This window comes from Myodes glareolus, chromosome 12 (genome assembly GCF_982192425.1).
Source record: "Myodes glareolus chromosome 12, mMyoGla1.1, whole genome shotgun sequence".
Taxonomy (NCBI): domain Eukaryota; kingdom Metazoa; phylum Chordata; class Mammalia; order Rodentia; family Cricetidae; genus Myodes; species Myodes glareolus.
In genome coordinates, this window is record NC_142037.1 from 19,687,698 (window position 1) to 19,705,788 (window position 18,091).

The window sequence follows — 18,091 nt, forward strand, 5'->3', positions numbered from 1 at the left end:
GATGAAATTCTAGAAGTGTTAGAGAAAAACAGATAAATCTCTTCAAGGATAGACATGGACAAGGACTTTCTAAAGTACTTCAATAGTTGAGTAAACAATTCCAAGAATTAACAAGAATGGGAGATTGACCAGTAAAGGTGCAAGCTGTATAAGCCTGGTGATAAAGCTTGATCTTCACAACCCATGTAAATGTGGAAGGAGAGAAACTGTGCCACGATGTTGTTTGCTTTCCATGTGAGCATGTGCACTGAGGCACAGGTGCCTTCCCACAAGCAGAGTAATGATAATAACAATTGACTAATGAGATTGCATAGAATTAAAAAGTGTCTGTGTAATAAATGCAGCCATCATTTCAATTATTTCTCATAAAAACCATTTTAGTAGATATTAGCATCAATCACATGCAGGAATGAGGAAATTAAGCAAGAAAATTGTGAAGCAATCTTCCTCAAAGACTAATAAGTGATATTATTAATCAATCCCTCAATTAATAAGTGGTAGGTCCAAAACTTCAACCCAAGTCCTAGTCTCTGGAATGTTGCTATGCTGTTCAAGGGGGGGAGGATTCAAGAACCTTGGCATGCCCACTAAGTACAAAACAAGAAAACACATGGAAATCACACATCACAGTAGCTTCCAAACTCAGACACTTGCTGGATCTGTTTACCATATCCTCCATTAAAGAAGAACAGGCACATGCTACGGTTGTAGTGTTTGAGGTCTACTTGGCAGTGCATCCTAATGACAGCCTTCACGGATTCTCACAGGCATTTGTGGTCTGTCATGTCTTACTGCCAATAGCACAACCATGTATTACGTAGGGAGGGTGGAAGGCAGAGTGGAAGATGACAAGAGCTCACTAGGTTGTGCTACTTCCGGTGGCTTCTTCTCCATCAACGACTTGTTCCCACATCTCAGGGTATTCTTGTAGTATAAAACTGGTCAGAGTATAAATACAAATTTCACTTAACAAGGAAAAATACTTCACCTGTGGCAATAAGCTCTGTGTCTAAAGCACTCTCCTGCTCTCCCTCCCAAAAACACATAAGCATCTATTTGGCACTCCTACATGAACTGCCCTTGCATCTGACAGCAGTAGATCAAATAGCAAAACGATCTGCCTGAATCTTGCCTGGCATGATTATCACAAAGTTCTAACTTCAGCTCAGCAAGGGTTGTTGCTGCTGCCACTATGTGTTCTCACAATTTAAATCATGAGCATCAAGGACCAGCAAGGAGCTCAGCACTTCAGTCAGACAAGTGGCAGAAGTGGACATGAACTGTTTCCTTTTGAGTCTCAGAAAGACAATTCTTGCATGTTTTCTCTCATATGTGACTCCTTGAATTACATTTTTAAGTGTAGGCGCGTGAGTGTGTATGTAAGGTATAGGTCAAAGAACTAGAAAAAGACCACTAGGAAAGAAAAATAAATATTAGAGGAGAGTTGGGAAATGAAAACTAGAAGCAGGAAATCATAAGAGTACTAGACTACAAATGACATGAAGCAGAAGGAGTAGAGGGAGTCAGGGAACCAGGAGGCGTGGCACAGGGGACAGGGGAAGGAAAGTGGGAAATGAGCAACGCAAATGAATGAAAAATTCATAACAACCTCATTACCTTGGACACTGATTTTTAAAACTAATTCAAGTATTCAACATGGAAATAAAAACTTAAAAAGAACTACTTTTTTCCTTCCACACTTGGAGTATACTAGAGCCTGGTTTTCAGGGAAGGAACATGGGAAGATTTAGAGAAAGTTATCACAGGCAGCTGCATTTGAGCTAAGACTTACAGGAAGTCAGAGTGTCACCATGCTGGAATTTGATGGACAGCACTGTGGGGAGGCAAGGCAAAGGCAAGGGGCAGAGGTCCTGGTAGGGAAATGTGCCCGTGTGCTCCTGGGATACCTTTCCCTCTGGCTGCACAGCACAGGTCTACAGAAAGAGCTCCTGGGACACTCAGAACTGCTAACAGGTGAGTTAGTGATGTTAGATCTGCTGATCCCTGGGCACTGTGTTCAGCATTTTAGGAGCCCTGGGTGATACACTCTGTTGACAATACTGGGATGCTACTCAAAGTTAGAGAAAGCTATGTCTCAAATCCTAAACAGCAAAACAGAAAAATAAGAGCTGCCTTACTGAATTTTTGGCATCTTAATTTAACAGATTCTGAAATATGTATTGTACTCTCATGCATATTTATGGTAACCATACCAACTTCCTTTCTCTTAGTAAAATATTTCTTTCTTCAATCTCCAGGTCTGTGGTTCATTTCTGTTTAATCTTCTTTCCATATGGATTTGATGATAGAGGTGTCTAGAAAACTTAAGCATCCATTAATTAGGAAAAGTTGTTGTTTTCCCTTATCTTCTTAGGGTCATTTCTTTCTGGCTGCAGTAATGTATTCATGATGCTGAGAACACAAATGGCATACAGAAATGGAGCTTGACTTTCATTCCCTTGATGAAAAATGTGTTGTGTGTTTTTAAATGCTTACTTTGTGGGTATCATTTGTGAAGTAGCTAAGCTCTACCATGATTATTTCTTTTCTTGCTGATTTTATAAACGTTTAATGTATTACTCATTTGAATCATTTTCAGATTTACACATTGCAGAGACAGGCATCATGTCTCTTGCCTGTAGCTGGAGCTAGCATAGACCCACACAGGCTCTGGGTTTGCTGCTTCAGTCCCTGTGAGACCCCTATGAACCCTACTTAGCTAATTCTGTGGGCCCTGTTCTCCTGGTACCCTCTATCTTTCTGGAGGCCACTTACTTTTAATGTTATAATTAAATAATAATCATGGTTTTGTGATTATTATTTGGTTGGTTGGCCTATTGTTATTTCCTTCCTTCCCTGTTCAAATTGGGGATTTTAGGATTTGCTTCTTAGACATGATGTAAGCCCCCATGAGCTCTCTTCTTTTATCTGCTCTTCTCATGGGATGTGAAATAACTTTGCCAACTGCAACAATCTTGGTTAACTCTAAGGACTTAGACTATACCATCCTGTGCTTTTCTGGATTCTTATGAGTTTATGTTCTTTTTATTTTTCTGCCTTTGAATGTTAGTTGGTGTTTGTCCCATATACCTTCCCCCCTCTCTTAGAAGAGATTGATTTCTTTACTTTTCTGTATCCTTGAAATCTTTGTAACTGAAAGAGACATTAAACAGTCTTTTTTGGCTTCAGTTTCTGAAGCTGTGACATTTTAAAACAGCTGCTATTGTTTTATCGCCTGTGCAGCTGTTCTTTGATCATGCAGAACACAAACTTTTGGGTTCCTGTCACATTTTCATGACTTTGACTCTTGTCTTCTCAGATGCTATTATGAAGTCTTACATTTTTGAATATTTTAACCAGAGGCCTTACTTTACCTTGCTGCTCACGCATCCTTCTTTAAACCCTCTATTATTCCAGAAGTGTTTGCTGAACACACTTGTAAAGTTAGATGTGTGTAAAATTTTGTTCTGCATATTTTTATGAATTCTATCTGCCAGTCCCATATGCCTTCAGATTAAAAATTATAATAATAATTTTATTGCATTTGTGGAAGATTTATTTTAAATAACAATTTATTGTTGGAATGTTATTTATTTTATATTCTTATTCATTTCATGAGATGTGATTGTCTTAAGAGATGGTGTGAAATTACACAGCAAGGCAGTTGTAATGAGGGGTTAGGCAATGCTTGTAATTCCTCCTGGCACACTAAATCCCTGGCAGTCCTGATTCTCAAGTGGGCTTTTGACATTTTCTATGGTGCACTACAGCACTGGGTTTTCAGGTGCCTGCACTAGATTTGCCGTTTCTCCGCACACTTGTCCTTCTTCAGTCTGTCAATCATCCTTTTAGTAACAGCAGCTTTTTGTTTCACAATGTTGGAGTGCTTACTGACCTAACTATCCAAATTATTGAAAACTGTTTTTTCCCATTTATTTTTCATGCCCATGTAGTTTGTGGCTAGTTGCATGCTCCTACCTTTGGCATGTCTTTCAGTTTAGAAAAGATATAGAGGAAGAAACAAAAAAGAACGTTAGAAATTTAGATCCTGGAGCTGGAGAGATGTCTCAGTGGTTAAGACCACTGAATGCTCTTTCAGAGGCCCTGGGATTAAGTTCCCAGCACCAAGCATGGTAGTTTACAACCATTTGTAACTTCAGTTCCAGAGGATCTGATGCCTATTTTTGAACAGTTAATACACTCATACATGTGAAATAAAAATAGCAAATTTCAACCAAAATTCAGATATCAGTTCCTAATCAACATCCCCCAAATTAATTTACAAGTAAATCCACATAATAATCCACACAAGTTTTAAGAAGGGAGTGTGTGCATGACCTCCCGGAAGCTTAGGAAGACACGAGAAAACAATTAGAGAAATCCTGAGGAACCACAGATGTAGTTGTGTGGTGGGGAGTTGGAGTCAAAGGCTAACTCTTCATTTAGTGTTCGTAAGTTTTTCAGAATTGAGTTGTCTGGAAGAAAATGCCATGCTAGTATACAAAGTGGCAAGGGCTGGAAAGGCATAAATCAGGAACAAGTCTCCCCTCATTGCATCTGAAATTGACATCAAAACTTCTGTTTCCCAGCTGCACCAGAGAGGTAGTGGAATCCTCAAGCTCCCCAAGAAAGGTGGAATAGGGCAGAAATCCTCCAGGTCCCCCAGAGAAAGGGGAACAAGGCCCCAATCTTCCAGTTCCCCCAGAAAGAGGAGGTAAAGGGCTGAAATCCTCCAGCTCCCCCGGGAAAGGTGAAATCTTCTAGCTCCCCCAGAGAGAAGTAGAACAGGGCTGAAACCCTCCAGTCCCTCAGTTTCCCCCAGAGAGAGGTGGTACACTACACAGCTAAAATCCCTGTCTAAAAAACTCAGTCCACCCTTCCGCCTCAACCCCTCACCCCAAGTGACTTCATTGTGAGTACAGCCTTTCTGAACAGCAGGTGAAGGCCTTGTGGGCAGTGTGCTCCTGAGACTCAGCCAGGATTTTCCTGGTCATATATGTTGGAGGTTGTTTCTTAATACTTTTAGGATTCAATCTGTATTTTTTTTCTTTAGTGTTGGAGAATTTTCTACTACACTTTAACTGAATAAATTGTGTTTTCAGACTATCTCAGCTCCTTTGTCTCCTAGGTTCCTAAGTTTTGCTTCTTTAATGTGTCCCAGAGTTCTTGGAAATTTGGGGTATGTTCATTATTTTTCTTTCTTCCCATGTTTCGGATTATATTATTTTACACGTTTGAAATCCACTCTGCCTGGTCTTGTCTGTTAATGATGCTTCCCACTGTGTTTTATTTGATTGCTTGATTTCTCCATTGCCAACGTTTATATTTGGTTGATTTTCAGAGTCTCAATTTTCTTGTTGAGTTTTTCTTCAGTTAACTCTCTCACCTAGATCCTGAATTGATTTTCTTGCTTTGTTCATCTGCTAATTTGAGTCCTATCTGTTTTTATTGAATCTTTCTTTCAGAGGGCAGTCTGAACCTGTCTCCTGGCATTTCAGCTGTCTGCTTAGCTTTGGTTTCCACTCCTGAGGAGCTGTGACCTTGCACGTGTGTCGCAGTGTGTGCTTGTCTTGTATATAGGTGATTATCCATGTGCTCTGTGCATCTGATGTGAAGGATGTGTCTTCTAACTACTATTTTTCCTTTTTTTGTGTGTGTGTGTCAAACGAGTTCTCCTAATGAGTTGGTTTCACTTGGATTAATGTATCTCCTGGTGTTTAAGCCAGAAAAGTGACTGCATTACCAGGCACAATGATTTAACAGACTGCCCACTGTTGACTTCTAGTAGAAGACACTGGTGAACTCTACATGAATCACCAGCAGACTTCAGTGACAGTTGCACTAAGCACTGCTTGGAAGAAATGCATTGCCTTTGAGCTAATATTTAAAGAGCAAAATGAGTAATGAAAGGGACAGAGGAACAGAAGTGCTAAAATGGAAATGAGAAAGGACGCATGTGGGTCATAGTTATACACACTAGAGAGAATGTTAGGAAGGTGAAGGACAGTCATAAATCCGCTGTCAGCAAGATTAAATTAAAACACAATAGCATACCAAAGTACAAACCAACGAATAATAATAGAAAATTAAACATATGTCTTTTGGATGTGATGTGGCTGTTGAACCCATGAACTCACAGCAGTAGTGGGTACCTACAACGACATGCAGGAGTTTGGGCTCATCTCCATTCCGTCATTGATGGGAGAAGGACTGATGAGACCCCCGTCACTCCAGGAGGTACTGTAAGCAGAGTTCATGCCTGCCTGCAAGAGGCAGAAGATTCTTCTGAGGTGTCAGCAGCCTTGCACCGGTGAATAACCTCCCACTCATGCTAATGCAAACAACTCTATTTAAATCCAGAAGAGCACACACAAAAGGACATGAAGGTAGTAATGGGAGTTGTCAGAAAGAAGAGGGGAAGGGATAAGAGAAGATAGTAGAGAATAAAATCAAATTTCCTTAATATGTATATATAGTTACACACACACACACACACATATATATATATATGCAATTATAAATAAAAATTAAGAAAATTAGAATTGGTACTAACACAAAGTTGAAGGCATCATGCACACAGTCAAGTATTTGGATCTCATCTGGGTGATGGGGTTTCCCTCTCAGTCTTCATAGATGGTCAGAAGGTTGATAGTCTGATTAATCTAAACCAGTTATGTCAGTGTGTCCTTCAAGATGAGGATTTCTGTGACCAATACCACTTTCTGCTAGAATTTCCAGATGCGAACTCTTCTACTGGCAAGTTGTACCGTGTCCTTGGAGTTTGGGGACCTCCGCACGCAAACCTTTCTCTGACTAATGCTCTTAGGGTATGTGGAAAGCCTGATCAACTGACCTTACCCTCGGTCATTTTTCCTTGTGGTTCTGGGCATTAAACCTAGGGTGTCTGCTTATGGGGCAAGCGCTCTACCATTGAGTTACAGTTGCCGTGCTGAGTTCACCTTTGTTGAGCCTAGGTAATGGAGGGGAGAAGGCCTTCTCTAACTTAATTCTACCAGTCTCAGCTTCAGGTTCTTACGTCACATTTCTGCTTCCTTCTCCAGTGCCTGCTCTGGTTCCGCTGGGCCTTTGCGCATGCCCAATCTAGCCTCTGGCTGCATTACTGAAGCCTGGATTTTCTCTCCCTCCAGCTCTGGCATGTAACGAGTTTAGTGGCTACCACTCACCGCTGCTTGGACATTTAGTGGTTTCTAATTCCCATTTTAGCTGATTTCTGTGTTTTGTTTGCTTGTTTGTTTTTCTCTTTGTTTTATATAAGTAGGATCTATTGTGTTTCTGCCTTAAATCTTTGTCACATATAAACACATCTTTTAATCTGACATCTCACCCAGAAGTCCTGTGGTAGCTTTAGAGCCTCAACTTAAACTTCCTAGAAATAGATTTCCCAGAATTCCCTTCCCTATGTGGCTCTGCTTCAGGGTTGGACATGAAAGAACAGAGTATAGAAGTCTTGGAAGACTGGAGTAATACCGCATTTGTGTTTTAGATGACTCTGAAGATCTGGGTCCCAGGCAGTTCTCTCAGCTTCACCCTCAGTAGGAATAGCCCAGGCTGGACAGCTCATGTGCTGTCAGTTCTGTGTGTAGCATGTGGCACAATTACATAACTTCTGAAGTTCACCCAAACAAGAGAGACTGAGGAAACAAGGAGGTTTGTTCTTCTAGATTCCGATTGTCTTATTGGTCTCACTGTACTTTCACACATCTCAGTAATCCAGTGCTGCCCTCACTCAGCTGTCCTTCCCAGATGCTGGCCTAGCTGACCTTCAGTGCCTCAGGCTCAGTGCCAGATGCAAATGCAAAGATTTGCAGGCATATCCTAGTCACCTCCAGTAGTTTTATGGTTGAATTCCTTATATTAATCTCTGACTACTTCAGTCATACTGGTAATTTTCACAAGGAAATTATTTAGTTGTTATTCTGGATACCTAGGTATGCACTATTACCACCTTAAAGGGAAACTAGCACTTTAAATAATTACGATGCAAGCTTCCAAGCTATAGGAATCACTATATATGTTCTTTCTGATCTAATTTTAATAATTTTAAATATATTCAAAAATGTATTGTAATAAATTGCCCACAATGATTATATCCAAATTTTGTAGAAGGGTGTGTTACTTAGAAACACACTTCTGATGCAGATTGCAGATGAAGCAGCCATGGTTAGGACCTTCTTGTCTGGGATGTGCAGGTGTGCTTCTCAGCTGGAATCCCTGAGAGAGGCTGTGCTTATGGAGCTCCCACATTTATTCAGCTTGAGCTGTCATTTCAGACACAGTGAGCTGCTTCCCAGAGAGACATAAATAATTCATGGAATGTTCCAGCTATGAGACTAAAATGATCAGGCCGATGGACTTTGCTGGCTTCTGCAAGAAGATGTGGCCGCCGACTCCTTTCATTCTGACAAGATGAAGAGAACTGAGGAATAAGGAAAACCATTTCCGCACTCAGAGAGTTATGGTAGTAAAGATGGTGTAAGTTCTGCCGTCTCCTATGAACAGACTAGGGTGGCTTTTTCCTCTTTCTTCCCACTTGGCCTGTTTGGACCTCAGTCACTTTCTGGTTTGCATTGGATCCTGTAGAACAATTAAAAAAGCAAAGCAAAAAAAAAAAAAAAAACAAAAAACAAAAAACCAAAAAAAACCCACAGCTGATTGTGCAATGTGAATAAAACAGTGTAGGATTAGATTATCTTAACACCCAGACAAATCTAACTGAAGACACATTCTGCTTGCTTTTATCTAATCCCTGTCTCCCCTCAGGTCCATGTGATTTACTGTATACCTGGGACAATGCTTCCTGCTTAATATATCCTTAGCTATATGTGAAACACCTAAGTGTGAAACACCCATACCAGAGGAGGCCAAGGCCACCAACATGCAGAACAGGCTGTGGGGAGGCACGCAGGATATGTCCCTCTGTACCAGTGTGTCTGCTTTGCCTCAGTTCAGTGCTCAATGAGTCCTTGGCAGGTGCAAGTGTGCCGCCTGTATTTCTTACATTGACTCAAGCAGAAACAGGGTTTTGTGTGATCACAGGTCACAAGTTTCTTGTATGGAGGGAAAAAGTGTAGCAACCCTTGGACTTTTACTTGTTTCCTGTCTGTCTGGTAGTTAAAAGAGGCAGCACTTAAAGGGAGAATGGGAAAACCTGTCCCTGCTGAGGGTGAAGCTGCTTTGCACACATGGGTGTTTTCCAGTGGGACTATTTGGGCAACCCAAAGTCAGATTCATCATGAGCCATGTGCAATCTTTAATGCATTTACAGACTATTGTCGTATGTTTACTCCTCTCCATCCTTTGTCTCTTAAAGAAAAAGTCACACCAGTGTATACATTTTTCTGTGAAACACTGACATCTGAAATAATCTTCTTTCTTTACTAAGTGCTAGGTTTTGTCTAAATTCTACTGATATTTGAGGTCTACTCTTTCGGCAGTTTGGCTGCTGAGGGCTGACAGGTAGCCCATGTCCTGTAACCCAGTCTCTGTATCTAAGCAGGAGACCATGGGAGCTCACAGCATCTTGGGAAGTTCTCCATGGCAGGGTTGTATTCCTCCTCTATGATCTTGACAGAACAGGTTCAGGCTTTCCCATGGACTCTAAGGTGATGTTTAGGTATATATCAAGTTTGTATTGGACTTGGAAATTGGTCCTATTAGAAACATTCTTTATCCTTTTCGTGTGATTTAATTGGCTAGCCATACTGTCCAGTAAAGAATAAAGCATAAATTGTTGATGGGTTGGTGATTAGTAGCACTTGGTGTTCAATCCTGAGAATCGGGGATCAGATTCCAGTTTGCTGGCCGTCCAGGAACTGTCTATTACTGAAATGGCTAAGGTAAGGTCTTCTAATTCTGGCTTCCGCTTGTGTCTTTTGACAGTTCTCAGCCCTCTTCCCTCCTCACAATGCTTATGCCTGCCTTGGCAACACATTGGAGATTTCCATAATCTTGGACATAGTCCAGATATATATTAACTGAAATAAATTAAGTAAACTAAAATAACTAGAAAAGATGTAAGTCGAAAATAATTGGCATGTTATGTCTAAAATAATTACTTTGCTCTACCAGGATTGAACATTTCAAGAGTATTTTGGTGCTACTTTCCTCTAACTTTGATGTAAATTATGGTTTTGTGGATTTGCCTTTAAAATATCTGTACCTCTGAACTTGTGCACTAGGAGACTTTCAGAGGCATGAGCCCACTCTTTGTCTTTAAGTCCAACAAAAAGGACTTAAAATTTTTAAATGACTTAATCTTCATGTTTGTCAGTAACCATGTTTCATGGGTCATTTCAATCATTGCCACTCCAAGGGATCTGACACCCATTTCTTGCCTCAAAGAAAACCACTCCCAGAAATCACTCCCCCAACACACGTGTGTATACTCACACAAACAAACATGTACACACAAATAAACAACTAAAAGTAATATTCTGAATACAAAGAACAAGGATAAACAATAAAGGAAGTTTAGAAAGAGTTTATTAAGTTAATCTGTGTAAGGTCTGAGAGGTTTTCCTTAAACAGAACATTGTGAAATCTCCAAATGTTGCTAATATTTATTCAGGCTTCGACTGCTCTGACTCTGGTTTGTTTGAAGGTGAAACATGATCACCAATCATGACTTCCCTGCGGAGACACACCAGAAATCCTCACCCACGCCTTTCTTCCTTCTCACCCTCAAACCACTGGGACTTTATATGAGCCAAAGATCTGTTCAAACAAATGACATCAAAACAGGCTTGTGAGGCTGAAGTCTCTGGTTGTGTCCTGGAGAGTCAATGGTCCAGCAAAGGCTGATTGTGATGACCCAGCGCTGTGGGAATCCAGCAGAAGTCTGGGGAAGGAGAAGCATGAGAGTGGAGGAGCTTCTGTGACCAATGATGTCATTCATTGTCATGGGAACATGCAAATGTTGACTCTATTCTGAAGTTGCTATAGGTTTCAGGATAATTAAAGCCCTCTGCAAATGATCTTTCATTGATGAAACAGTTTATATGTGAGCATTGTCCAAAATAAATATTTTTCTCTTCAGACGGTGGCAGACCTTGATTATAAACTGAAAGCGCATCTGATGAAGGAATTTATGTTAATTCCCAAACCACGAAAACTGAATTATACCTGGCCACCATATGAAGACACCAAAGTGACAATGACGAGGCCATTATAATATATTCTAATATATTAATATATAATATCCTATTATATATAACATAGACTAATATATATTCTAATATAATTTTAGCCTCACAGACGCTCTGGTTCCTTTTTAAAATTTTCAGCTTCACATTTCTTATCAAGCACAGACTTCTGCTGTGCTGCCCAGAGCTTTCCAGTTCTCCGTCCTTCATCCTGGTTATGAGACCTTGTAGACAAGGCATCATATTTATCTTACTTGTATGCTTTCTTATAGTGATATTTCATTTGTATTTTAATAACTAAAGGTTGCCTGAAGATCAGAGAGAAAAACAGCTGCCCTGGTCAGCATTACAGACCAGTGGTAACACACACCTTTAATCCCAGTAACCACACTAGGTTGCCATAGAAACTGAGTGGGAGTGGTGCATGCCTTTAATCCCAGCATTAGAGAGGAACATAAGATGGGAGGAGACAGCTCTCAGACACAGTCTCATTATGATGATCCCTGGAGGAAGGATTGCCATATAGACTGAGGTAGAGGTAAGAGCCGGTGGCTGTCTCTGTTTGCTTTTCTGACCTTCAGGTTGGACTCCAGTATCTGTCTCTGGATTTTTATTGATCAGGCCACAATTTCAATCCAATGAAGACTATTCTACAGACACACACATGCATGCAAGTGCACACACACATACTATCCAAGTTTCTGATCTGTTTTAAACTTGACAGTAATGTAAATCTTTGAACAAAATAGGGACTTCACCTTCTGGCATTTGTGGCACATCTCTTACTGCGAAGAGTCAATGGATGGATATTCTTTTTGCATATTGAAATCTATGCATTATGCACTGATGAAGATATACTATATGTTGTGCTTTTTAAGTTTAACAACTTCCTCATTCTTTAGATTTAGTTTCATTTTCCTAGTACAGTCTTTTAATTTGATAGGAGGCAGGTTAGCCTAAAATTCCTAGGATAAAAAAAAACCTCCTGCCTTAGGCTCCTAGGTGTCTAGGGGCTACCAGAACCCTGAACTATGTGCAATGAATACATTTTAAAGATTTTTTCCAGTGGAATTTTTGTTGGCATATAAGTGGCCTCATGAAAGTACACCTTGCAAAGTGTTAGGCAATGGAAGGTCTGTCCTCCATCTTGTGCACTGTTGGGGGCCATAATGACTACAGCTGTTTCTATTGAGTAAAAAGGTCTAAGACCTGTGAGATGGCTCAAGGGGTAAGGCACCTTCCTGTTAGTCTGATGAACTTAGTTCATTCCCTGGAACCCACAACATGGAAGGAAGGAGAGAACCCATGCCACAAGATGCTTTCCAAACTTTATATGTGGACCAAGCATTTGTCCACTTACACACACATGCATACACACACACACACTAAATTTTTAAAAATACATAGCTTAAAATATTTTAAAATATATAATGTTCAAATTTAAAGTACAGTACATTATATATGGTACCTTTGCACTTAACAATAGTACTTAGCAGCTAGTGAGTTATTCTGCTTCTTGAAGACCTCTCTCTTCTCCCTCTTTTCTATCATTTTTTTTCTTTCTGATATTTTATTTGTGATCTAACAAATAAAGCTTACCTGAAGATCAGAGTGGGGCGCTAAACCACTGGTTAGCCATAGAGGCCAGACAGTGGTGGCACACACTTTTAATCCCAGCACTTGGGAGGCAGAGGTAGAAGCATCTCTTTGAATTCAAGGCCACCCTAGGTTACACTGGATTGACCCTGATCCAGTCTCAAAGAGAAACAGAGCCAGGCACTAGTGGCTCACACCCTTAATGCCAGTACTTGGGAGTCACACATCTTAATCCCAATATTAGGGAGATGGAGACAGGAAGGGCTGTGGCTAAACAGAGAGAGAAATATAAGGTGAGAGGAGACAGACACTCAGGGCAGTCAGTCTGAGGATTGATAGAGACAGGATATTGCCCACTTCAGTCTGAGGATTCTGAAGAAAACCACTTAGAATTTGTAACACTAACTCCTTTTTTGAAGCATGATTAATAAAAGCTCAAAGACAGATATTGGGGTTCAACCTAAAGACCAGAAAAGCAAAGCACCCAGCTACTGACTCTTACCTAGACATCAGTCTTGAAAATGGTGATCCTGCCTCCAGGAAACCTCAGAATGAGACTGAGACTCCTCCCATTTTATAATCCTCTCCAGTTCTAGGATTAAGGGCATGCACTACTACTGCCTGGTTTCTATGGAAAGCTAGTGTGGCTATTTGAATTAAAGTTGTGTGTCCTTAGTGGCTACTGGGAGTAAAGGTGTGTGTCATTGTGGCTACTTGAATTAAAGGTGTGTGTCATTGTGGCTACTGGGATGAAAGGCATGCGTCATTGCTGCCTGGTCTACAAGGCTAACCATTGTGGCTGTTTTACTTTTCTGATCTTCAGGCAAGCTTTATTTATTAAGATACAAATGAAATTCCACTATACTTTCTTCTTTGTGTCCAAAGAGAAATCATTATTGGAAAGTTTCTAACCAGGGCATTTGTAATATCTACTTATCGATACACATTAGAAAGCAATATATAAACCTGGTGGGGTGGGCCAGTGTGGAAAGCATGTGTAAACAGAGTCTACTCATTCATTTCCCAACTCTCCAGACCCAAATAATCACACAGAAATTGTATTAATAACAACACTGTTTGGCTAATGATTCAGGCGTATTTCTAGCTAGCTCTTCTATCTTTAATTAGCTCACTTCTATTAATCTATGTATTGCCACAAGGCTGTGGCTTACCATTAAGATTCTGGCATCTGTTTCCCTTGGCAGTTACTTGGTGTCTCCCTGGCTCCACCTTCTTTCTCCCTGCATTCAGTTTTGTTTTCCTGCCTAGCTCTGTTCTGCACTGTCATAGGCCAAAAAAGCTTCTTTATTAACCAATGGTAATAAAACATATGCACAGCCTACAGAGGGAAATCCCACATCAAACATGTGTCCTGAAAGCCTGGTAACCTGTGCTCAACCCTAGGAACTCAGGCGACAGGAAGGGAAGAATTGACTTTGTAAAGCTGCCCTTTGACTTCCGTAGGTGCACTGTGCCATGTACATACAACACACATGCTAACAACAGCAAAAAACATAATAATGATAGAATTTGAGAATGTGAACATACAACATTTCATTTGTAGTTCTGAAGTTTCTTATAGTGTGATGAAATATTTCTCATTCTGACATTTAATTTTTCCACTCAACGTTATATTTTTTGATTCATCTGTAAAAATGACATGGGATAAACTTATTTGGTGAAAGTTATGTGTTTTGTTATGTGGATAAACTTCATTCCTTCTCTCACTGACGTCATATGCCTTTTGTAAACATACCTGCATCAAGGTGAGTGCCTCCTTTAACATATTGAATTTCTTAAAGGTAGACGAGGATATAAGAGGCAGATCAAACAAGAGGGAGTTGAAATGATCAGTGGTGACATAAATCTCCACTTCTCTGGTCATCAGAGGAAATTAAAATTCTGTGTGATTCCTATCACAGACTTCACAAAGTCTACTGACATTGAGCTTTAATAACCACCCATAAACAACACTGTTGCCAAGAGTGTAGGGAAATAGGCCCTTGTATAATTTACAGTTGCTACAAACCAACCACACAGAGAACTATTTATACAGACACTCAGTAAACAATTCAAGTAGACCAGTTCAGGAAATAGATCCAAAACTCCAGGGGTACCTGAAGAGCAAAGGGAGACTGGGGGAAAGCAAACTGTGAAGTCACCTTGGTCTGTCTGTGGCCTGAATGAGTCTAATCCTTAAGTTCACTGCATCACCAGTCACCTGCCACTGCAGATGGAAACTTCTTTGCACCTTTGCCAGGTTCAGCCCCAAAGCAGGGTTTTGCTGGAGCACAGCTGCAGGTTTTGTTGTGGGCTGCAGGTGCCTGGAGAGCACTGTGTACTTGCTGCACAGAAGTAGGTGGCTGAGTCTTCTGGCTGAGAATCTTTGATGTGCAAGGAGAACTGTTTATCACTTTTACTGAAGAAGACTGTGAATCGTCCATCTTCCTTTTTGTTCGACACTGAACGTATGTCTATCAGTAATGCAGGGCCTTTACCAGGGAACTGCCGGTACCATGGGAAGTAGTCAAATGCGCTGTTCTCATAAGTGCAGTTTAGAACTGAAGTCTCTCCTTCCAAGACTGATAGAGATTGGGGGCTTTGTTTCACCTGCTGCTGGTCTTTTCTCCCATTCTGCTGACCACTCACCCCTGTGTGGAGAAATAACAGAAGTCATTAGGTTCCCAGATATGTATTTCCTGTTTATGGTTTTGACATTCCTGCTTTTGTCTGGTGCCCCAATTTCTCATGCCTCCACATTAATCACACACACACATCTTGGGGTTTCTCCTTCATTACTCACATGCTAGGTGAAGAGTGAGGACCAAGAATGATACTTTCTGGATCTTTTCCATTCTTCCTAGACTGGAGCTTGTGAGATCGCCAGTGGCTTTTATCTCCCCACAGAACACCCAATCTGTCTCCATGAGCACCTCAGTTCTTTCAACAGGCTCCACCCCTTAGAAACACTTTGTCTACAGCTATTTCTGACACAGGAAACACTTCCCCATTTTGCTCAAATTTTCTGAAAATACAGTCATTGAGAATCAGAAATCCCCTCCTTATAATTCTACCATTATACACTGTTGGTAAAAATTGTGTGTTGATATAGTCAAGAATATCAGTACAGACATGCTTTACCCATAGATCAGTGTTGTGCCCAAACCTCATCAAAGATGGTTCTTCTTTCAGTAGATGGGAATTAACACAGACACTCACTGGACAATGTACAAGGAGTGAGAATCACTGGGGCACTCAGTCCTAAACGGGATGTCTTCATCAAAGTATTCCCCTCAAAGTTCAGGGATCTATTTAGAAGAGTAGGTGGAAAGATGAGCCTAAGGTGGTGAATGATTCCAAGGAACAGGGTCTTCCAGACACAAGAGGACTGATGCACAGATGTACTCAGAGATTGTGGTAGAATGCACAAAACCTACAAAGGTTTAAAATAGAAAAATCCAAGCACTGAGAAGGGGAAGTGAATGTGTTCTCAGCCCTAACAAAGAAGCTATTTGCAATTGATTGGGAAACACAGTTTTCCCCAAATAAAGGGTCACTAGGTATATCACTCACACCCTATAGCAGGTTCCCTACCCTGAACTCCATACAAAATGGGCCATTTTGCTTCACTTTTTTTGCTATTTTTGTGCTTATTAGTTTTTTGCTTTTTAAAAATTTTTGGTTTTTGTTTTTTATTGGAGCGAGATCGAAGAAGAGTTATCATAAAGCTGGGTAGGTGAGGAGCTGAAATAAGATCAAAATAAATTTTACAAGAAAGTTTAAATAAAAGATTTTTTTAAAAGAAAGAAAGATTAAAAAGAAAGGAAGGATTGCCCTTCTTCAGATTTTCTACCTGTGAGTTTTTATTCAACTAACTGAAAGCATCAAGCTAGAAGGACCCGTACATGTGCAAGCTAATAAGGAAGCATTATATACTGGGTCCACCGCATGACCATGATAACCAATATGTAGAAACAGTCTGGTGCCACCTATCACCACACAAATGACAATGATATTGCATATAAAACAAGAGAGTATGTCCAGCTATGTTGAAGAACAAAATCATGTTATTAGTAGGAAAATGGATAGAACCAAAGGATATATAAATTAAAACAACAATATCAAAAATTTTTAAAATAAAAAAATATTATATATTTGTTCTTGTGTGAAAACTAGAGAAAGAAGAAAAAAGTGGACGTGATGTGAAGATTACAAACAAGTTTAGTTGAAGAGCAAAAAGCAGTGTTATGTATTTGCTGTGTGCCTAAGTACCTGTGTGGTCAGTGCTTGGGTGTCTTTCTCAACAGACACAGTTCCAATCTTCACTCTGATCTCAGCACTCAAGAACAGAAAACTGAAACCTACTGAAGATGTCTGTGTCTCTAGACAAGACGATGAAGGAAAGGGTGTGAACACTGCTTCCCGATCCACTCAGAGAAGATACTGATGGAGCAGAAGATTGAGCTGGCTTCAAACCATGAGCAGATTTTCCAGTAGATAGGATATATAATGTAGTTCTAGGCACAGGTCATATCAGTGTGGCAGGAGATTAGACCAAGTGTGGGTGACAACCTTAGAAATGTACATTGGAGAAGGTGATGTGGCCCTAGTCTCTAAGAATAGCTTGACTGTTCATAGTGTTCACTTGCAAATTCCTGTTTGTCAACCCTGTGGGCCCAGCATAAACAGATATAACATAGGCAAACAGAAAGAGAGATACATGTATTTGTTATTCTCTAAATACATGTAAACATGTTAGGAGATAATATATTTTATGTAGTTTTAAAAATTAAAATGTATTTACGTAACTTAACTATTTCCTCTCCTTCCTCCAATCTTGACTGAATTCCTGTTCTTTTTCACTCTCAAAATTCATGGGCCCTTTAAAAAATTATAGTTGCATATATATGTACAAATAAATATACAAATGCAACCTGATGAGTACATGACTCATTGCTGAGTACTTAGAAGAAACAAACTTGGTCGGCTCTGATGCAGCACTGCCCCTCTGTGGCCAGATGTAGAGGTCTTTACTCAACAGTTCCCTGAGCTTCCTAAAGGTTTCCTAGCAAACCCTGTGTTGAAGAGTCTTCCTCTGGCACCAGTATTCCTTCCCACAGAAAAGATTTTGTCCATGTTGAGGGCAGCTGCAGCACACTTTTTCTCCTGTACTGAGCTGAACCTTGGGAGACCTGAAGTCCTGCTTAGAATGCTGGACACACCTGGGAAGAACCATGGTTCTGCAATGTGACATACATACCACAACTGAAGGGAGGACACTTTACAGAAAATAGTGGGCCCTCAGGCTGCTTTTCTGCTTAGTAGATCCTTCT

At 40.4% G+C, this 18,091-nt stretch overlaps 1 gene segment (V, D, J or C); it reads right to left on the reverse strand.

Moving 5' to 3' along the window:
- Positions 1 to 15,020: 15,020 nt before the first annotated feature.
- Positions 15,021 to 15,685, reverse strand: LOC148120176 (T cell receptor alpha variable 23/delta variable 6-like). The segment is given in 2 exon segments: positions 15,021 to 15,409; positions 15,562 to 15,685. Coding segments are annotated over 2 exon segments (513 nt in total).
- Between the last annotated feature and the right edge of the window lie 2,406 nt (positions 15,686 to 18,091).